At 39.3% G+C, this 22,630-nt stretch overlaps 1 protein-coding gene across 2 annotated transcripts; it reads right to left on the bottom strand.

The window, feature by feature from the left end:
• Positions 1–67: 67 nt before the first annotated feature.
• Positions 68–20,635, bottom strand: LOC117819992 (voltage-dependent T-type calcium channel subunit alpha-1H-like). 2 transcript variants are annotated; one of them, XM_034693591.1, is made up of 33 exons: positions 20,504–20,635; positions 18,081–18,287; positions 17,659–17,752; positions 17,332–17,456; positions 16,868–16,956; positions 16,567–16,726; positions 16,083–16,383; positions 14,902–14,994; positions 14,469–14,635; positions 14,232–14,283; positions 14,017–14,142; positions 13,601–13,749; positions 11,820–12,008; positions 11,566–11,683; positions 10,934–11,155; positions 10,286–10,375; positions 10,120–10,209; positions 9,814–9,899; positions 7,863–7,986; positions 7,542–7,610; positions 7,211–7,389; positions 6,928–7,054; positions 6,679–6,804; positions 4,210–4,299; positions 3,379–3,559; positions 3,069–3,220; positions 2,880–2,989; positions 2,639–2,772; positions 2,428–2,486; positions 2,190–2,268; positions 1,032–1,153; positions 714–872; positions 68–535 (listed from the first exon to the last, which is right to left on the bottom strand). In XM_034693591.1, exons 2-33 carry the CDS (start codon positions 18,278–18,280, stop codon positions 461–463), a joined length of 4,137 nt encoding a protein of 1,378 aa, XP_034549482.1. In that variant the 5' UTR covers positions 18,281–18,287; positions 20,504–20,635; the 3' UTR covers positions 68–460. The 2 variants fall into 2 exon arrangements, with proteins under 2 accessions (XP_034549482.1, XP_034549483.1); XM_034693592.1 differs by lacking the exon at positions 10,120–10,209.
• Between the last annotated feature and the right edge of the window lie 1,995 nt (positions 20,636–22,630).

Below are 22,630 nucleotides of genomic sequence, written 5' to 3'. Positions count from 1 at the left end.
TTGAAACCCAGTCCAGCAAAAACAGGATTTAATACATCTAAAATCATTTCAAACAACATAAACTAAATTATACAACAACTTTAAAATGTGTTTTATAAAAAGTTAAAATTAGAAACAAGAAATAAATAACAGTATTACAAAATCATTACATTACATTAACAAATACATAAGGAATAAAATCCAACTATACAAATTAAATTGACATTACATTTACACAGGTTAAAGCTACAATGTTTAAAAGGGGAGTATTAGACTTCTGTAAATTAAAGATAAAGATTGAAATCAAGATATGTTTAAAAAAGACAATATTTACGATACACTAGAGGAAGTTTCAAAAACGTATCCCCTGCTGAGTTAAAGATTTGTGGGCGTGATGGCAGGAGCCACAACCATCAGATCTGACCGAGGGTCATGGTTAAATGGGCTTTGTAGATTTGCCACAGTTCCTCTCCTGTAAGACTCATCTGTCTGGCTGTGACTGGTCTGGTCCGACATTCTCCTCTGCCAAAACCAAGTTGCGGGCGTTGTCCTCCTCCTGGGGGAGATACAAGTTGGTAGAATTTTTCTGAAATGCCAAAATATTATCGCTACATTTCTATGCCATTCTTAACTTGCAACATCAACGGGGGCAAAGAACACTGGCTCTACTTGCCCCCCCCCCCCCCCCCCCCCAACCCGGATGTCTGAGTTTGTTTGTTTTTTACAACTTCTACCTGCTTGCTGTCCTCCAGAGCCTGCGAGATGGCTGCAACCACCAAGTTTATCAGCACAAACTGGGCCATAATCACAAAGCTGATGAAGTAGATAGGAGCGACCCAGTGCAGGTAGCTGGGACAGCCATGTCTACCCGGAGGACACTCCCTCAATGTGTCCTTAAAAGACAAAGAGCAAGTACACAGGTACACCCATGCTGTAGGTTACATTAACACACAGAAAGCAGACAATGTATCCTTTTGTTACATTCCTGTACACTGGAAGTCTACATGTTTGGTTTTGGAATATCATTTGTGTATGCATGTGTGACTTCATACTTTCAGAATCAAACTCCAGTTGTCTCCAGTGCACACTCTGTAGAGCGCGAGCAGGGCTGTCCCAAAGTTCCTGAAGTTAGCATAACGATGTAAACCCAGGCACCGAAAGTCCTCTGTGCACTCTGATTAAAACAGAAGGACACAAAGAAAGTCTGATTTCTTTGAGCAGTGGACTGTACAATGGCTCTGAGATGTTCTGAGTTACAAGATAGTTCATCCCCATACCGAAATGAGTGAACCACATATTAAGTTCAGCACTGCTGTGCTGCTGCAGTATTTATCCCAGTTGAAGTACATGATATTTTTCTAAATTAAAAGGCTAAGCTGAAATGACTCATGAAAACTTTAGGCACGTTTTGTTAAAGACCTCTTTACTGTTCGTAAACAGTTAGGGGAACGTGAGCATTTAGCACGATTATTTTTTTCTGCTGGGTTTGGAAAAAAAGTCATAATACCCATGGATATTCATCAGTTAGTGAAGTAATTTCAGATTATGGCCAAATCTCTGTGTTTTTCAATGCCTTTGTATCGAGCAATGTTATTGTTCCCCTTTGTTCCCGTTATCACGAACCAATCAGAGCTACTCTTCGACCCTCTGTCCTGATTGGTCGAGCGGCAGCCCCTACTAGGTTGTCCTGATTGGCTGGGAAGCCGGCACTACTTCCTCATAGCAAGCATCCAACAAGCATGAGAAGTGGGGGAAATCTGGTGGGGTGGGGCAGTGTTGACATTCGAAATCTCTCTCCAAACTGATGTTTATATCACGACTACCAACAGCAGCTTTAAACTAGCGGTAAATGACTTCCAGCTCTGTGTGAAATCAGTGAGTGGACAGGAGACAGTGGCCAGAATTCTGTGGAACTTGAGTTTACGGTGGAGTATCTATACTGACAAACCAGACATTTTAAAGCGGTTAACTGTTTTACTTCAGTGTTTAAAGATTGCTAACTTGTCTGAATGAATGTAGCTAATCAAACTTCCATTGTCAAATGCGCACACATCTTTGTGATGACGTGGGCTGTAAAGGGGTTTATAACCAAGCAACTAAGAATTTAGGTTTAGCAAAATGCTTCCTTGCTTTCTTCGGGAACTATTTAAATACTGGGCAAATATGAGACAAGCTCTGAAAGCTGATCTGTGAGTGTGTGTGCAACTGACCTAGCTTGCCAAACAGCTCCACTCCCAGTGCAGCGTAGATGAAGAAGAAGAACATGAAGAGGAGACAAATGTTTCCAACCTGGAATCCAAATGCATGTTAGATCGTCTGCATAGAAAACTACAATGTGGACCCTGTAAGCTCTCAATCAGGGAACAGGGCTGTATGAACTTCTATCAAAAGGAAATCATGGCCTTATTTCCAAAGACCCTTTTATAACAGAACTGTGTCTGTGCTTACCTGGGACAGAGTCTTGATGATGGTCTTGAGCAGAACTCTTATGTTTTTGGCATTCAGCACTAAACAGACACAGGGATAGTTATGAAAAACATACAAACATAGTATGCATACATTCATATTTATGAAAACTTTTTTAAGAGGTGTAAATATGAAGAAAAAAAAGCACTCCCATAGCTGTTACGTACAAACGCTGGTTTTAAAGTGTGTGTACCTTGCGCCAGTCTGAGCACTCGACAAATCCTCAGGATGCTGGGATTGATGGGGATTTTGTCGTCCATTTTCAGCAAGTTGAAGATGATGCTGATTACGGAAATCAGGACTACAGCGATGTCCAGCAGATTCCATCTGAACACACACACACACACAGACACACACACACAAAGGTCTCACATTAGCAAATTAAAAGACCTAGCACGCTGAAGCAAGTAAGCTTACTGATTCAAAAGCGTTACCTGTCTTTCATGAACCTCAGCACACCGAACGCCACAAGCTTCAGCAGGACTTCGATGATGAAGACGGCGGTGAACACATAGAAGAAGTACTCTGTTACACTTTCTATGTACTGAAAGAACAGAGAGACATCAATGTAAATTCACACGTTTTCTAACACAGCAACACTCATTGAAAGAGATTTTTAATACCTCAGGCTGATTGTAATGTTCCACCGCCATCACTACGACACTGAAGAAAATGGTGGCCATCACAACCATGTCCAAGAAAAAGTTGGTACACAGAGTGTGGATCCATCGACGTAGTCTGGAGTAGTTTGCAAAGTAGGGAATCTGCTCAGACTCTGGAACATCACACAAAGAAAAATACAGATAATCAGTCAGGTTGCAAACCATGTATCAAATGACGAGCTCCCTCAACATATTAATAAGAAGTATAGATACTTCAAAGTGCTTTCCCCAATGTATGAACACCCAGAGAATCATCACACAGGTCTGTTACCTCTACACTGCACTTCTTCTCCTCTCTCACTGAGTAACAATCCATCTGCCATTCTTTGCTGCTGCTGACACTCTTGGAAGATCCCGACCATTACACCAATGAACATGTCCAGGAGAAAGAAGCTAATGACCATGAAGCTGATGAAATACAGGAGCATCCATTCATTGTAGTTCTTCACAGGCTGAGAGAAGAAGAGAAGAGCAAAGACGTCAAATCAGTGTCAACCCAGTGTTCATTTTTTACTGCAGAAAAAAATCTGAATTAAATAACAATCTGCCGGCACTTAAGCGTTAACCCTACATGATATAGTTTACATTTTTATTAATATGTTTCTGGCTGTTTCAGGCTGGCTACAGTTCATATTTGTTCAACGTTTTGTTGTTGTATCCAGTAAAATAAACATCAAGCCAGTTCATCATTTCTCTAACATGTACATAATAAATAATAATAATAGAATAATAATACATTTAATTTATATAGCGCTTTTCAAAAAACTCAAAGACACTTCACAAATAGCACACAATAAAAGACAGAATAAAAGAAACACAATAGAAACACAGTGGATATAAAAACATTAACAGTTAAAAGCAGTTCTGAAGAGGTGACTTTTGAGCTGGGATTTGAATGTTTGTAGGTCAGTGGAGTTGCGTATGTGTTTGGGGAGGGAGTTCCAGAGGACGGGGGCAGCAATGGAGTAAGCCCTGTCACCCCAGGTTCGGTGCTTGGTCCTACAGGGTGGGTAGAGGAGGTTTTCATTGGAGGAGCGGAGAGCACGGGAGGGGTTGTGAGGGTGTAGCAGGTCAGTGAGATAGGCACTGTGGGCAAAAATACCTGTTTGTCTACTCCGACAGCATCCAGCCCATCATACATGATGTCCACCCAGCCATTCTTGGTGTACATCACGAACAAGGACAGCATAGCCTGAAGGTGTGAATAGAAATAACTCAAGTGAATACACAGCATCATTTTCAGCTTTAGCTAGTTTTACATCTTAAGATCTATACAGATATCCTCAACACACTCATTACACATTTCATTCCACGGCGGTTAACTGAATGGAGATTTACTATAAAACAGGTTTAAAAGCACCATGAAGCACTCGAACAGCTCCACTCTGTTTTTAAAACTAAAAATAGATGACATGTTTGCAAATTTGGATCAGTTTACACACTGATGAATCAAATAAAAAAACATGTTTATTTAATTTGATTTATTTCAAATTGTATTGGAAAACTTCATTGAGATTAAGTTTCTCTTTTACAAGAGTGTCCTGGCCAAGATCAGCAGCAGCAAGTTCCAAAACAGTTACAGACAAACAACACAAAATTCTGAAACATGACAATATCATGGATCACATCAAATCACATCTCAAGACGCTTCTACAAACATAGCAGGTCTAGACCGTACTCTATGTTAAATTATTAACAGAGACCAAACACCAAGACAGGATAAGATCCAGTCTTATCTCATCCAGTCTTATTGCCCAGGTCGTTATTGCAAATGAGAATTGGTTCTCAATTAACTCACCTGGTTAAATAAAGGTTAAATAAATAAAAATAAATCTTAATCCACCATCTCGCAGTATTGAGCAAATTACAGCAGCGAGGAAAAACTTCCCTTTAACAGGCAGAAACCTCGAGCAGAACCAGACTCATGTTAGACAGCCATCTGCCTCGTCCGAGTTGGGATCGGAAAGAGGGATGTAGGAGAATAAGAGAGAGAGGGAGACGAAAACTGTCCTCTTAGTCAGCTGGTGAGGAAGCTAATCAGCCAGACTCCCATCGGCACTGATCCAAAACACAACCAAATTAAACTCATCATGAAGCACTCCAAAGATCTGTATTTAGAACACTGGAGAAACCAAACAAAGACCCAAAGTAGAATTAATTGTTATTTGACCCTAAACCGTGATTATAAATTATCTGATTATCTGTACAGTGTCAGAGATACAAAACAAAGACATATCCTGTCCAAATCCAGGCTGAGTGACCACCAGCTAGCTGTAGAGACAGGGAGACACAGACAGACATGGCTGCCAAGAGAGGAGCGTCTATGTGCTCACTGCTCTACAGGGGACATAGAGACAGAGATGCACTTCCTCCTCCACTGCAGCAAGTTCTCTTTACTAAGAGATTCCCACTACAGGAAAATTACTAAAATAGTAACAAACTTCCCAACATTAACCCCAGAAGAGAAACTGTCAGTTCTCCTGGGAGAAGGGTCAGCAGCTCCTCTGGCTGCTAAATATGTGTCTGTCTGTCACAGCCTGAGGGACGCACCATCCCATAATATCTGATTTTAGGTGAAGGTTTTATGAGAACAAGTGAGGACATTGAGATATGCTGTATGGGTGACACCATTGTTCATTAATGCGTATGGAATGGAATGGAATGGAATGGAAGAGAGAGAGAGAGAGAGAGAGAGAGAGAGAGAGAGAGAGAGAGAGAGAGAGAGAGAGAGAGAGAGAGAGAGAGAGAGAGAGAGAGAGAGAGAGAGAGAGAGAGAGAGAGAGAGAGAGAGAGAGAGAGAGAGAGAGAGAGAGAGAGAGAGAGAGAGAGAGAGAGAGAGAGAGAGAGATGAGACAAGTAGTAGTAGTAGTAGTACATAACAAAAAAGTCATCAGTCAAAGCATCTACAAGCTGATGCACCTTCCTCCAATGCCTTCAATCTGCTTTTAAAAACATTTAAAGAGACAAGCTCATTCAAACCCAAACTCTCCAGGCTGCAGGAGCACCGGATCTTAAACTCTTAAGTTTTCTCCTCCATTTCAAGACCTACTGGGGACCGAAAACAAAAACAAGTTTTGGGACAGGGTCACAGAGCGGAGACTGAAGCTTACAGTGTTTTCTTTTATGAATGAAATAGCATAAATAAGAGGGAAGCAAGTTAAGAGTCGTCTTATAAATAAGGACATGACAGTGAATTAGTTTACGGATAGACAATGCAGACCAGCCAACTCGAGCATACAGGGAGCAGTGATGAGTTAGAGACTTAAGACTTGTAATGAACCTCAGAGCTCCTTGATAAACAGTATCCAGAGAATGAAGGCGCTGAGTTGATGCATGCATATATAAAACATCATCATAATCAATCAGAGGCATGAAAGAACACATATTTCCCAAATAGAAGCCCTACCTCACCTTCATCTTCTTTACTAGTAAAGAGTCCATTTAAACACGAAAGGCAGATCTATCATAGTTCGTTTTAAAAGTGTAAATGCAGCCGTGTTCAATGTATACACGCACAGTCAGCCAATCAAAAGTACTCTGAGTCTGAGTTATAAATTAATAACTCTCTTACCTGAGGCATGTTATCAAAGTTGAACGTCTTCCGTGTCCAGCGATAGTCGGCTGCGAGACATTCACTCTTCGTGGTGATGTGTTTGATGTCCTGACCCACGCAGTGGTGGAACCCCCCTTTTAACAACTTGTTTAAAATGTGTATGAGAGGAAAAGACACAGATTGAATGTTTGTAACAGGAGAGAAGTTATTTCATCACTAACCCTGAAATCATTTGAATTACAGTGTGTGAGAGTTTGTGTGTGTTACCTGCACTCCAAGGGCACCAAAGAAAAAAAACATCATGCTGCAGATGAGAACGATGTTCCCCATGGGTTTAATGGCGGTGATCAGAGCTTCCACAGCCAGCCTCAGTTTGGGGGCTCGCTTGAGCATCCTGAAACACAAAGAACCAAAAGACAAATGTTTGTTACAACACGCACGTGGACCTGAAAAAAGCACCTCTACTAAAGTGAGATGAAATAAGGTGATAGTCATAATGAGCAAATGTAATGGTAGCATCCCCTTACAAAGATAAAACAAACATCTGTACCTCAGTGGATGAAGTGTGCGCAGCAGACGGAAGACCTTGAGGATGCTCAGTATGTTGGCTTTGTCCATTTGGATCATAGATATGTGGACCACGGACAGAATCAGCAGAAAACCATCCAATATGTTCCACGGAGACCGGCAGTAGCTGTCCTTCCCAAAGAACAAACCCAGAGCTAGGACCTGGTGTTAAAGAAACAGCACACATGATTTTATTAAAAATGCTCCTGATGTCTGCAAAAAATCTGAGCGACAAGTTATATTTTTATCTTTAAATAAAAAAATTCTATTTTACAATATCTCAAAGGAAAGGAAAAATCAAAATGAATGTTTACCTTGAAAAGCATCTCAACCAGAAAGACAGAGGAAAATACATAGAAGGATATTCTCAGGATGAATCGTTCCTAAAGGGCAGAGGGAAATTAAGATTTGTTTTTGTGAAATACATCCAGCAGTTTTTTTCCTGTGTTTGTATCCCAGTGTAAGAATACCCTGAGTCTGTCTCAAAGAGTTTATGTAGCATGAATAAATGCATGAGTTTGCACCATACTATGCCTCTATGTGTCTATGCACTCTGCAAAGGTTAACCTTCTACTTTTGCCTTACATCTCTGGAGTAAGTTATTGAAGGGTATATCAAAAGTTTGGGTGTCTCACTGTGCTTCTGGGGTTTATTCCAGGCCTCTGCATAGCGATGGTGACACAGCTGAGGAAAATGAAGAGTAGGACCACGTGTTCAAAAATGCTGTGAGTGATCACTCGCTGGCAGAGCATTCGGAACCTAAAAGGGAAACACGCACATAGAGTCACAATAAGAAGCCTGGAAATCAAGGGAAATAATGCAGTGGATCATCTTTTACATGATCCTGTTTCAATCGATCTCACAAAAAAGTTGTTAAAAGTTGTTTAGGAGTGAAACCAGTGACTGCTGCGATGAGGGCTATAGCCTCTGTATATGGCCCCCCAACACTGAACGTTTATTTATTTTTTATTATTATTATTGTTATTATTACTATTATTATTATTGGCCTTCACAGGATTATAAGATACATATATAAACGCCTTTTATATAGTTGTGTCCATTCTGAAATTTGCTTCCTGACCCCCATTTGAATTCCAGACGTCACTGGCATGACGTTATTGCAAACAACCTATTAAAGCTGGGGTTGGTAGTCTCGGAACACTAGCATGAATTTGAATGTAGCATTTCCTCATGACTCGGTCTAACCCCTCCCCTCCTCCTCTCGGAGCTCCTCCAAAACGACGCCCCCCAGCTCACATGCACGAGCGCCGCTGACTTGCAACCATATGATGGTGACTGATTCAAAACCGGTCCTCACCAAAACATTATCATAGTGAAAGTTAAAAACACTAACAAATATGGCTGCTGTTAATACTCACAACTGTCATGCTAGCATTATCCAGTTGTACTGGTGACACGATATCAGGAGAAAAGTTATAACACATATAATACTGTAACAGCTCTACTGTTTGTTAAACGTGTTCAGTGTAGATGCTCTTAATTCCTACAGTGTTGACGGTTAGTGAAGGCATCAGGAGAGGTGTAGAGTGTGTGACAGGAGAGAGGAGAGACAAGAGGAGAAGTTCTTCATTCATTTAAACATTGATTGTTGCTTTGTTTGTTGTCGTGATCACGGCTGACAGTGACCGGTTATTAAAACTCAACGTGTTCATGAATCGGCTCGTCATCCCTACAGCGTCCGGACGGACACTACAATACATGTACATTTTCTGTAGGACTTTCTGAATGTCATTAATTCTTCTGCTTGTCAGAGCCCACGTGGTTTGAGCTTTTTAGACTCTGATCCGGACTACAGTCCTGAGCAAAGCACCTCATCGGGTCAGAGGGGACAGGCCCAAGGTCGAGCGAGAGGGGCAGTAAATAGAGGCAGGGTAAGCAGAGGCAGGGGACGAGGACTCGGAGTGCACGACGGGGAAATGTACGCGCAGGAGGCGGGCAGAATGGCAGGACAGGATTTGATTGGTTTAAAATTTTGGCACCCAAAAAAACGGTGATTGGTTGGTGTTTTCCCAGGTGTACTCCGGCTCTAGATAGCAGCTTTTCCTCGCTCTTTTTTAAGAACACATTATGTATTGATTGCCATCAGGACATAAAGATCATTTTCACCAGTTATAATAGAAAGTGTATCTAAATCTGATTATCAACCCCAGCTTTAAACCAAACTATTAAAAATAAATAAATAAAGAGCCCATGCTCCAACACTGAACATTTAAACCATAATTTCACTTGATGCATGTTTAATAATCAGAGTTGCCAAAAATAAATTAAAATTATTGTAACTTGCAGAACACCGTTCCAAATTTCAACTCATTTCTCTACACTGCACCAGCCGTTTATAAATTGTCAGTCCTTCACTACATCTCTGTAACTACGAGCTACTTTTACTCTACAGATTTGATTATTCATGATCCATTCTCAAAGTATAAGACATGTCTACATTTGTTAAGCATTGCATGATATGCCAATCTGTTGTTACAAAACATGTTTAGCACTTTCCAATCAAAATAGATAAACTTATTTCATTAACCATTAGAAAGGCAGAAGAAACCAGATGTTAAGAGTTACCTGTTTTGTGGAGAAAACACAAAGAATGACCAATCTTCATGCTTTTTGCACCAGCGGACAATCCTCTGAATCAAGTTCAGAGATTCCTGCAGGGATTAGAAGTTACACATTAGTCACCTGTGTTAAACCAAGAGATTAACTTCATACTTAAAGGACAGTAACACTGAGATGTGTAGTTAAGCAGAAAAACATTATTGGGTGTTCAACTTCTGCAAAAAAAAAACAAACTGCAAAATCTCCATCAAGGATTAACTTTCACTTAAGCAAAAAATCTGACTTTTAAAGCCGTCACTTCTGGGATCTTACATTGTCCTCAGTGATGTCAGACAGTGCAGGGGAGGGGTCGGTCACAGAGGATCTGCTGGGCTCAGAGCCAGATCCAGTGCTAGGGTGGCCCTGGAACAACAGGAAATATGGTTAAGTGTAGGCAAGCAGGTTTGGTTAAACAGAAACAGCACCTTAAGACACTTACATTGTCCTCAGTGATGTCTGGCAGTGCAGGGGTGGGGTCGGTCACAGAGGATCTGCTCTGCTCAGAGCCAGATCCAGTGCTAGGGTGGCCCTGGAACAACAGGAAGTATGGTTAAGTGTAGGAAAGCAGGTGTGGTTAAACCAAGCGGCAACCTGTGGTCTAAAAATATGAGTCCAATGCGGAAGTGCTAAAAGCTGCAATTCATCGAGGATTGGCTTGAGGCTGGCTCCTGAATGTACCGGAAGTCACATACACATGAATGGGAAAAAGTCAATCTTTTCAGCAGAAATAAACATGTTTACAGCCTGGTACAAAAGACAAGTGTAGTCTGGATAGCTCATTTCTCGATCAGCACACACTGTGAGGGGGGTGAATTTTTTTCTAACGTGGCAATTTCGAAGATATTGAGATTACGAGTCTTCCAATGAGAGGCACAGCTGACTGCAGGAACACTGTGTTGGCTCGGAGGCTCAAACTCCGCCTCTTTACGCCACTCTGGCTCCACAGCAGCAATATGGCTGCCGCCGCCGCCGCCAACAGTTGGCCTCAAAACAGCTCTTCAGAAACAGATGGGTGACGTCACGGATACTACGTCCATATTTTATACAGTCTATGGGTTAAACAGAAACAGTACCTTAAGACACTTACATTGTCTCTGTTGCTGTCGTCAATCGGTGTTGGGTCACTCTCAGGGGAACCGTCGGTTGGCTTGGACATGTTCTGAAAGGTCAGAATCACTATGCCCACAAGAACATTGAGAAGAACAAGTTTCCCCAGCACAATGAGCACAGCAAAGTAAAGCATGGCCCATGAGGATGTAGCGGCAATGGCATGGTAAAGCACCTGACTCAAGGCGTCCCCGGTGAAAACCTGAATTTGAAAGAGAGAGAGAGAGAGAGAGAGAGAGAGAGAGAGAGAGATTAAATTAGACACATCACTTAATGTATATTGGTATGGAAACCATGCCTCCATGCTCCTCCCATTGGGAGACATTGAGTTGAGCCAAAACCCAGCCTTAATTGGCACTGACATATTTAGAGAGTTTAATGACTTTAATGTTACTGTTTGTTCAGTTGCCATTCATCCATTCACATGTACTGTATTTTATTGTTTGACCTATGTTCCATCTGTTAACATCAAGGAGGAGGGGTTTATGAACTATACTGCAGCCAATCAGTTGGGGGAACTCCAAATATTTAGGCTGTGGCATCCACTTTATTATACAGTCTACGGATGTTGGCACACATTCACGATCATGTAAAGAAGAAAAAAAATCTAACCTCAAACACAGTAACCATGGCCCAGCGGAGGCTGTCAAAGTTTTTTCGGGCATTGCGCATGTCTCCATGTTTCGTCTCGAACCGAAATTTACCACCAAACAGGAGCATACCGAGTATACTGCAGAGAGACAAGAACAAACAATCAGACTTATTGAAACATAGGCATCTTGCGACAGAAGCGTTTGGTGTTTAACTATCTTCAAACAAACAAACATGGATGTAGCGATGTGGGTTTTCTTTTGGCGTGTACATGCCTAAAGATTAAGATGAATGACAGCAGAAGAATGCAGAGCCCATTTGCCTCCTCAAACGTCTTCTTGAGCACCAGCAGCTGTCTCTTCAGGTGAGGCAGGAAGTGAAGAAGCTTCACAAACCGCAGCAGACGCATTGACCGCAGAACCAATGATAGTTTGCCTTCAGTTTCGCCAATGTCCTCCAAAAAACTTAAAAAAAAAAAAAAAAAAAAGAAACAAAGAAGCAAATAAAACAAACTGACAAGCAGTTGTCATGTGCCATGGATGACAACAAAAAGAGAAACACAACCTAACAGTTCTATCCCTCCACCAACTAGCTAAAATGCAGTGTACATATAATGATGTCTTTCTTTTGGTGTAGTTTGCATTAGGAGTCGACAGATTATCAACCTGGTTTGTTATCGGGAGCGGATATCCAGTATTTGGCTGATTATCTATATCTGTGTTTTATTTTACTGATTGCTGATCAAATGAATAAATTAAAAGTGTGCTACTTTGGCTCCACTGCAGGTGCATCTTTTCATCTAGGACTGTTTCCCCTCACCACTACTGCTACTTTTACTTCAGTGAGAAATCTGAGCACTTGTACTGCTGGTGGATACATGCAGTCATAGGCGTTTCTAGCCCATTTTTGGGGGGGGCTGAAGCACCTCTAAATTGAATCCCAGCACCCCTAAAATTTCAGGGTTTTTTTTTTTTTTTTTTTCACTGTATGTCCTTTTTAAGCTAGAAATGTTTCAAAACCATACAGTACTTGGTTGAACCTTAATCAATCACCCTAAGTCAATTTTTGGTATTTTTGGTGCTCACTATAGGGGGCTGGTTTACTCCAGAAACATGCTGTTTATGTATATGTTGTAGGCTGTCACTCTGATGAACACTAAACCATATCAGTGTCATACCTGTTGGATCAATACTCTCTGTAAATATACATGTAGATATACAATGCAACAATTCTCCAAGCAGAATTCCATATTTCTATTTATTTTATTATTTAACTACTATTTTTTAAATGCAAAAACTACCTCTGCTACTCACCACTGCAATTTTATCATATTATTTAGCCTGTACATATTAGTCATGCCTATTTGTTGTTCTTTTTGTATTTATAGCTGATGTTATTGTTATAACATTTTTTTTATTTTTATTTTTTGTATGTCTTATTCTTATGCCTTGTACAAAGAGAGCACAGTTTTACCTAATCAAATTCCTTGTGTGTTCAAGCATACCTGGCCAATAAAGCCGATTCTGATTCTGATAATAATAATAATAATAATAATAATAATAATAATAATAATAATAATAATAATAGTAATAGTATTTGTAGGGCACCTTTCAAAACCAGGTTACAAAGTGCTTTACATGGGCAGCAAAATAAAACAGGCAGATCATAAAATCACACAAGTCAAGATAAAGAAATAAAACATATTTTAAAAGACATAAAATTCCCCTAAAATAACTCTAAAGGAATACAATTATTAATATATTTCTTAAGACGGTTAAAATAACATAAAGTCAAATAAAATTCTGATAAAATCCAGGAAGGCTCTGCGATAAAAGCATATTTTAAGAAGGGATTTAAAAGAGCTCACTGACTCAGCAGACCTGATCTCCTCAGGCAGATGGTTCCAGAGCGTGGGACCCCTCACTGCGAACGCTCTGTCCCCTTTTGTTTTCATTTTAGTATTTGGAATGCACAGTAAACCTCTGCCAATATTCATGAATATACATGAATATATTCAATCATGTTGGCAGCCCAGAATAATGATTCAGTATATCACCTGACGATGATGATGAAAAAATCGAAGATGTTCTTTTGGTTCTTGAAGTATTCCCGCTTGAGAGCCAGCAACTTTAAGATCATCTCCACGAGGAATATGATGGTGAAGACGATGTTACTGGTCTTTAACACACGTGTCAACATCTTGGGCTGTTGACAGACAAAGATGACATGGTATTTATGATGAAGGAGGACAGATTTTGAAATGTCTCTCTCTCCCTACTAAACACCTCAGAGTCCAAATTCCTCAGAAAAAAAATCTGAAAAGTTTCCAGAATTCTCAAGGAAAAGACGGAGGCAGCTCTGAACAGTCAGAACCATTTTAGCTTTACTCTTATCACTCACCCTACCCCTCTGACTTTTATAGAATCCCAGAACGGACGATGAGTAAGCAGACTAAAACCCTTTGCTCCTCACCTGCTCATGGTGCTCTATGACCAAGGAAACAGTACTGAGGCCCACAGCAAGCATGATGAGTTGGTCAAACAGAGTACTCTCTACAGTCCTTTTCAGGATTCTCTGGCAGGGTGTCAAGACCTGACCCTGTAAGAAAGCGGAGTCAGTGATGTGACCCCTTGCTAGTGAGGTAATCATGATGTTTACAGTAACAGAATGTTTTACAATAGTCTCACCAAGGCATTACTCCTGCCATGGCTGCTTTCAGGAGAATCCCTGCTGGTATTTCTGTAAGTTAAAAAGGAAAACATGAATGAATAACTGGAGGTAGATTTCAGTCTGTTTTCTGTTGTGTTTATAACTATGTTCTTACAGAGAATTCTTGGATGATATTTTCAAAGCCTTACTTGGGCATTAACACAGGCAAATGTTTACGGTGTTGCTTTAAGAACTGATCATATACAGTCACTGACCTGTTCTCTCTGCAGAAGATCCTCAGCACGTGACCGATGAGCTTGTGAAACAGTCCTGCTGTGCTAACAGCGCCAACCTGTGGCTCCTCTGTCTTTCTCTTCATGCCCTCGGAGAAATTGGTGGCGGTGACGATTGAGCACACGTTCATCATGATGAAAGCGCCAACCTGGTCAGAGAGTGAAGTGTTGCTATTTAGAGCAAATCCTCAGAAAACTTGGGAAACTCAACACGAGAGACAAATTAAACACATTCACTTCAATTTCACTTAAACCTGGAACCCAGTTTAGAACCAACTCTCAGGACTATTAGGTCAGACACAACCACGATCTGTTCATACTGAAAATCATTGTTTTGAGACTGTACTCAGGCTTGGGGGGCACATGAATGCCAACATTATTAGTTAAACAGAAACTACAACAAGTGACCACTTACAATGGTGGCAAAGATGAAGAACAGAAAGTTCCAGACAGAATGGGCATCCATCACATAGAACATGATCTCTGTCCAACCGTCTAGTGTGAACACCTGGGGACAGAGAGAGAAAGAGAGAGACACAAGAGATATATGAAATGATAGTATATTCAGTATTTATTATTATTATTATTAATTCTAAGTTTAAGGGAACGTGGGGGAGTAGAGAGTGTGGGAAGACATGCAGGAAATGGTCGTGGCCGGGAGTCGAACCGGTGAGCTCTGCGACAAGGACTATGGCCTCTGTATGTGGGGCGCTTAGACTGCTTGGCCACCAGCACCCCAAAATTAATTAATTTAATTAAATGACAAAAGCTCTTGGTTCAAATCCTCATCAAATAATCTATGGCTAGTAGAAAGCTTGACACCTATTACTCTATGATGATATTTCAAACATAGACAGGATGATCACCAGATCACCAGCAACAAACCTCCTCAGAAACCCACTAAGAACCATAAAGTATATCTCTGACACATGCATGCTTTTAATGTCATTGCACACACAGTTTCTGGGTAGTTGAGTTCTCAAAACTTTGTCATACCATAATAATAATAATTAATAAGTGATAGGACTTAAATAGCGCTTTTTAAAGATAAATAAAATACAAAAAACAGTCCTAGATGCAAACATTGAGACAAGATTGATTGATTTATTTGTTTGTGTATATATATATATATATATATATATATATATATATATATATGTATACACAGTATATATCTGTGCACAATTACTTTATATATCCTATATATTTTTGCTTTTTTTTGTCTTGTGTAATTGGTTTAAAGTCCTGACCACTTGTTTAATGCCAGTTGTTGGCAATAATACTGTTTTTGTTATAAAAGAAAATGTGAAAATGTAAAAATAAAGTCGTCAAAGGCTCTGTCCACCCAAGGTGCGGTGCTTGGTCTTGATGATGGGGGTTAGGGGATTAGCATCTGAGGATCTGAGGCGCCGAGATGGGGAGTGCCGTTTGAAGAGGTCGGTCAGGTATTAAGGGGCTTTGTAGAAAAACAGACTGTGCAAAGACACATCCACTACGAAAATGGAGCCACTCCTTCATATTTTTAGCTCCTTGCCACCCATCTGCCTTCCTCCATGTCCACTTTAATATTTGATAAACATAAAAAGCCATTCTCACCTGAAATGTGGTTATCCAAGCACAGCCAATGTTGTCAAAACAGAGGACTCCCTTTTGAGGGTTGTTGCCCTCTGCACGACAGACATTGTAGTACTGGTTCCAGTTGATACATCCACTGGGGTCATTTGGAGCGGAAGTGTGGTGGTGACGGGGAGCATCCAATGTGCAGATTTGTCCATCCACACTGTAAGGTGGGACATGACTGCAGCGCTGCATCCCATCCTCGTTGTCAGCCGAACAGATGAAGGAGTACCTTGACCAACTTGAAATAAAGTATGGTCTCAGGGAAACGTTGTACGTTCTATGAAAATATAAAAAAGTTGAAGTACAGTTTAAGGGATATGCTAAAGACATCATGAATTATCTTTAAGATAACATTACAGTGTGAGTATATTCTGTGTTTCTGTTTCTGGAGGCCATTTTTAACTAATTCTTACTCAGGGAGAACTGATAAAATGTGAACCTGATCAAGATTTTTCCTTACGTAGGAATGTCTTCTCCCAGAAAGCAGCGGTTGTGTAGATGACCCGCCCACAACTGAATTCCCACAACGGAGAAGATGAGAATGACCAGGATTTCGATGAGGAGAACATGACCAAGCATAGGCAGGGTGTCTATGAGCACTATTATCAGGACTCGCAGAACTGCAGAAAACGAACAAAAGAAATCGATTAAAAATTGATTGGAAAAAAAAAAACATGATTGGGTGTCCAGAATGAAAACCCATCAGAGTCTGGAGACCACCGGGGGATGCTTGTCTTTCAAATAATCAAATATTGACTTACTTTGTATTCTGCCAAACATTCGCATCGGCCGGAAAGCTTGGAAAACTTTCAAGCGGAGGCTGAAGCGTGCCAGGAAGAAGTCCAGCACTCTGAAGGAAGAGCATGAGGTAAGGGAAAAGATATTTATTTTCATCATGGACTAAATTAAAAATTGTAAAATGTTGTAAGACTAAATACAAAGACATTAGAGACTGATGGTGAAAAAGTCTTACTATGAAATGCCTTTTTTTAAATATTGTCAAAAAGTCAGACAAAAGTTGTCTTTATGTTTTTTCTTATCAAGTTTAAAACAAAGAGCCCAGCTGTGTTTGTTCTTAAATGACTGTATAAGTTGTTTTTAACTCTGGAGCATCTGAGAAGCTTTATATGATTTCTATTGCAAATTGTTGTCTCGTCTACCTGCAGATGAAAGACTAAATAGAGCCATCTATAAGAACAAGAGAGAGGCGCTGTGAGATACTCACTCTCCAAAGTTGATGAGGAAATCCAACGTGTTCCAGTTGTTGCCAAAATAGCCAACAACCCCCAGGGCCAGCATCTTGATGACCATTTCCACGATCAAGAATCCAAAGACAACAGAATCCAAAATCTGACAGTACATATTAGGGAGAAAGAGTTAAAAGTTTAAAATGCAGTAAAAAAAAAAGCTTTTGCAGACATTGGTAATTAATGTACAGTTATTTGGCTTCACTGTAACTTCAGTGACTAACCAACTTTTCCAAATTACTTACTTAGAAATTGTTCATGTTATTGCTACATTGCACTGATGACAGGGTAGAGGTAACACTAACCTTAAGGTAGGTGGGTTGCTCTTCATAGGGTTTGTTCATGCACAGAATCACACAGCTAAACAGGACCATCAGTATAGACAAGTACTCCAACCAAGTGGAAGAATATGTTAAGTTCAATTCAGACAGAGACTGCATAAAATCCTTCTTATAACTCTTAGACAACAGAAGATGAAATATTTCATGCAAGAGGCACCTCATGGGACTTCAAATAGCTGAAGTGCTACAATTTTTTCTTTGGGGAAAGTCTACAGGCTTCTCTTCATAACTTATTTTCCTTAGGACTGTCATATGAACACAGATGAATACACATTGTTTGATATAAAATGAAGCTTTCAAGCTGCCTATACTGTTGTTGTTGTTCCTCATGCTTGGTGTCACCACGTGTTGGACACAGATAGACTCCCGGTAGAAAGAAAGGATATGGACTATGGGCCATTTGGAGACACCACCTTCGAAGTTGTGTGGTCTGTTCAAGGCAGCGGAAAACAACAGGAGCCAGGGCTGGGTAGGGCTGCTGCTGCTGCTGCTGCTGCTGCTGCTCATCCGTGGAAGATTCTTGTACTGGTATATTGAGGACCACCTCCGGCTGCCTTCCCTCTTTTCTTGCCTCAGATTTCTTCATCCTGAAACTTTAAACACAGAAGCCTTAATTAAAGGAGGAGTTAAGAAAGTTCAGAAGAAGATAAAGAAGGTGTTGACAGGTGCTACAAACACTTGAGCTAGCTATACTTTAATGTAAGTCACTGTTTAGCATGAGCTGTGTTCTGGGTGATGAGAAAAAGTGACAGTCAAGAGAAAGAGGTGTGTTAGCTCACGGTTAATGATGACGTTCCAAATTTAAATCACAACTGGACGACACAGCTTTGAATAACATGAGTAAAACATCTTGGATTAATTATGATTTTCACTGTTCAACTCTTAAACTATTCAGCTCCTTCACATCATTCCGGCTTGACTTTTCAAATCTCTACGCCCTATCATTTTTTCAAATATTCAACTTTACAGATGGCTGGAAATCTTCAAATCCACTTAAACTTCTTCATCTTCAACAGCTTAGAGCATAATATCCACAAATTTCACTTCACATACTCAAATAAGGCATCATAACACTCTCTGTCTTCTTCTGCTTCTGTCAAAAGGGCTATCTAAGCAAAAGATTGTTCCCTTTGCCAAATGTTGGACCAAATCGATCTTTGGCCTGATTCACTTCAATGTTATCCTTTGCTGAGTACCATTTGTTACCCCTTCTTTTCTTTAACCCGCTGCCCTGGTCACATTTTTGGCACTACACATATGAAACTCACATTGACAGATTCTACAATGTCTTGGGATGCTCACAGGGTGTTCACTTTTCTAATAGCTTTTATGGTTTTGACACAGATACTGCAGCTTCAGACAGTTTTTCACCTGAAATCCAATTGAAATCAACTGTGTGTGAAAGGCAGGATTCTAACAGCAGTTACTGTGTTATGCTTTGAGTTCTGATCACTATGGCTGCTGCTGCTTTCAGTTGTTTGTAAACATAAACAAGACTTTGAACTTTCAACTTTGAAAGATATGTTCACACTATTACAGCATTTTCAACCACATCTTTTTGAGCTTTTATTTAATTTACAAATCTGCAAATCCAATAACTCATTCAATTTCAACAGCTTAAAGCTTCAGCATACTTTCACTTATAGACTCTATTCACACTTTAAACTGTTCACTATTTACCCATGATTCACTTTTAGTTGCTATCATTCAGTTTTTCAGATTTCACAGGTACAAATGTCTGTCATTTTTTCTATTTCACAGTTTTTTTGCTCTGATTTTCAGCTTTCCCTTCACACTTCCTTATGTTCTGCAGTGTTTCACAGCTCTCAGCCTTCAGCATTTCAACACATTCGCTGCAAGGAAATTCAACATTTCTAGTTTACCAAATTCAAATTTTGCTTCATCGACATCGTTTGTATACATTCAAATACAAACCAGACATTAGCATGAGCATGCCAATTTGTACTTCTACTGAACAGTGCAAAACAAGAAATTCATTCCTGAGACTAGTCAGAAATTAGTCCCTTCATAACCTTATAATTTCAATCACATTAAGTTTCACATTTTTCTCTCTCTACCATTCATTGGACATTATTCTCCAACAACAGAAAAAATGTGTGATATATCTACAGCAAGATGTATTTTGATTCATCAAATATCAGCAACACATGACACGTGGACATATAATCAAAATGCTTGGTTCTTAAAATAACCTGACACATGAATACTACAGTGCTAATAGAAATTTAAGAGCTCTTTATACAGATATGTACAACATGACAACCCTTATCAACATTGCTAAGGCATCAAGAATCAATCCAACCCAGAAATGTATGGATTTTTAAAAATCGATTGAATAGGGGATCATTTCAAACATGTAGTTTCGTATTTTAAAAATAGGTTAACCACTAAAAGACTCAATGTTGAAGAGTTAACCGTTATCCTGACACTTGTAGAATTAGCTAACCAAACCAGAAACTAACAACTGATATTTCCACTGTTTCACTTGGGCTGCTTTATTTTGACAATTTGTTAACGTTTTGTCCTCATAAACCATGATGCTCCTAATTTATCTCAATACATTACCACTCCAACAACTTTTGATGCATATTTTTAGATTAATTAACCTTTTAATAGCTAACTTCACCCCCAAAAAGCAGCAGAATGTCGATGTTGCTAGGCATCCAATGATTCACTCAAGTTAGCCAGACAGTCTTTGCTAATAAAAACGACTTTTCAAACATAAAATATAAACGAAACTACACAGTTTTAAGCAAGATTCGTGAAAAAAGCCATTATAAGTACTCACCGGTCCAAAAAGTCAATACACAGCTTGCGTTACTTCGTTGTTTGCAGGTAAACCGCTCTTAAGGGGACGTTTCAGGTCCTCAAAGACTGGCAAGGTTCAAACTGATGTTTTGATTTAAACATTAAGTCATTTAGAAATATTACACATACTTAAAAATAAACAGCAGTTACTCCAGACACATGCTGGAACGTACAAAAATGTCGAAAACATGTATGTTTATCTGTGCGCATTTCAAATGCGAGGCCCTGCTCTTTGACATGGATGCGCGAGCATGATGTGCAGATCGATACTGAAATATCGATACTTCCGATACCAGATTTTTATGCTCTAAAATCGATTCTCAAATCAAAATATCGATACTTTTGATACTTCAGTAATTTAAGGCAATGTATATCATTAACAGGAACACAGTGGAAAGTAACTAAACCATTGAGATTTTGTCTAAATGATACGCAGTTGGTGGGAACTACTAGTTCTAGTTCTTAATAATTAAACAATAATTTATTTTAATGGTTTTATTGTTTTACTTATTGTCTTTTTTTTTAGTTTTTAAAACACCAGTTTCACATATTTTGTTTGATTGTGTCCTCTGTTTGGTTTTCTGTTGTTGTGTTAGCTCGGCTATATTGTAAAAAAGGCCGCTACCTTGATATACGAGTTCAAAATAAATAAATAAATAAATAACTCAGAAATGCACTACTTTTTTTAGATTTACGTGACACATTAGGTGTATTTGCACAAAGTGTCGGTATCGGAGCGGTATCACTGATACCAGCTGGAATTTCACTCAGTATTGGATTGGAATGTAAATCTGTGGTATCAAACATCACTAGCTTCTAGTTCTACTGCAAGTAGAATCATACACATATATATATCAGCTATTACTTTTTGCTATTTATTTAAAATGGGAAAAAACACACAACTCATTATCTACTGCAACTCTAACAAATTAGATGGACTCACCATGCGTAAATTGCGCAGTGACTGATCATGTTAGAGTCACTTTCCTTGCCTTCTTGGCTGCAAACTCAGCAATAAGATCTTCATAATCCAATTTGGATACAATGACCATTTCAACTGATGGCAGGGCAAGCCCACACAGTCTGTCCTGTGACTTGGAGGTGCGCAAATAGTTTTTTATTAATTCCAACTCTGAAAAGCATCGCTCGCCCGATGCCACCGTTACTGGAAAAGTCAATGGGATCCAATCTCACAGTTGGGGAAAGTTCCTTCAATTACTTTGAGGTATCAAAGTGTTGGAGTACATTGATTTTCTTTTTCATCACGTGTTGCTTTTGTTACAGGCTCAGTGTCCATATCAGAAGCAATCTCTATTGTAGCTTTTGCAGACACAAATGCATTGTCTCTGACAGACAGACAAAATCATTAAAACTATGTATTTATTAAAACATTTATTTTTTAAATAATTAAAAATAAATAAAAAATAAATATGAAAGAATAATAATAATTATAATAACAATAATAATAATAATTATAATAATAATAACAATAATAATAATAATAATAATAATAATAATAATAAAAACAGCAAGATTGCAGGCGCGAGGCCCTGTGCGGGTGAACAGTTCACACAACCCATTTAGACGTAGTTGGCTTGTCAGTTTTTGTCAGTTTAGAGCAGGGGTTCCCAAACTTTTTCAGCCTGTGACCCCCCAAAATATAGTTGCCAAAGACTTGTGACCCCCACAGCCCCCCCAAGTGGTTAAATGTTGCGTCATACTTCATTTACTTCATGCTTCAAATTTAAAACAGCACATGTGGCTGTTTCCTTTGCTGCTGTGAATTAACCTGCTGCTACTGATCCTTTTGTTAATTATCTGTTAGTTATCCCTAACCCTAACTTTAGGAGTCATCTGGCAAAAAAGAAAAGCAGACAAGTAATGAAATGTACTTATTTGCAGGGTTTTATTTCAAATGTAACTATTTGTGTCTATATTTTAACAATAATGGGTAAAATAAGCAAAATTAGATTACTTAAAAAAAAATACAAAATCTGGAAGACATCTTCAACATTTAGATTTATATTTAGCATTTAGATTTACATTTAACATTCAACATTTATATTTATATTTATATTTAGCATTTATATTTATATTTAACATTTAG

Source organism: Notolabrus celidotus, chromosome 10, assembly GCF_009762535.1.
Source record: "Notolabrus celidotus isolate fNotCel1 chromosome 10, fNotCel1.pri, whole genome shotgun sequence".
Classification (NCBI taxonomy): Eukaryota; Metazoa; Chordata; class Actinopteri; order Labriformes; family Labridae; genus Notolabrus; species Notolabrus celidotus.
This window is presented reverse-complemented; position numbering and strand designations above follow the sequence as displayed.

Bases quoted from the DNA above. Each gene is read 5' to 3' on its own strand.
- LOC117819992 (XM_034693591.1), bottom strand. From the start codon at position 18,280: ATGAAGAAATCTGAGGCAAGAAAAGAGGGAAGGCAGCCGGAGGTGGTC. The intron at 4,300-6,678 runs GTAAGAGAGTTA...TCACACCTTCAG, and splicing joins ACTTTGATAACATGCCTCAG to GCTATGCTGTCCTTGTTCGT. The intron at 873-1,031 runs GTATGAAGTCAC...TTGTCTTTTAAG, and splicing joins ACTGGAGTTTGATTCTGAAA to GACACATTGAGGGAGTGTCC.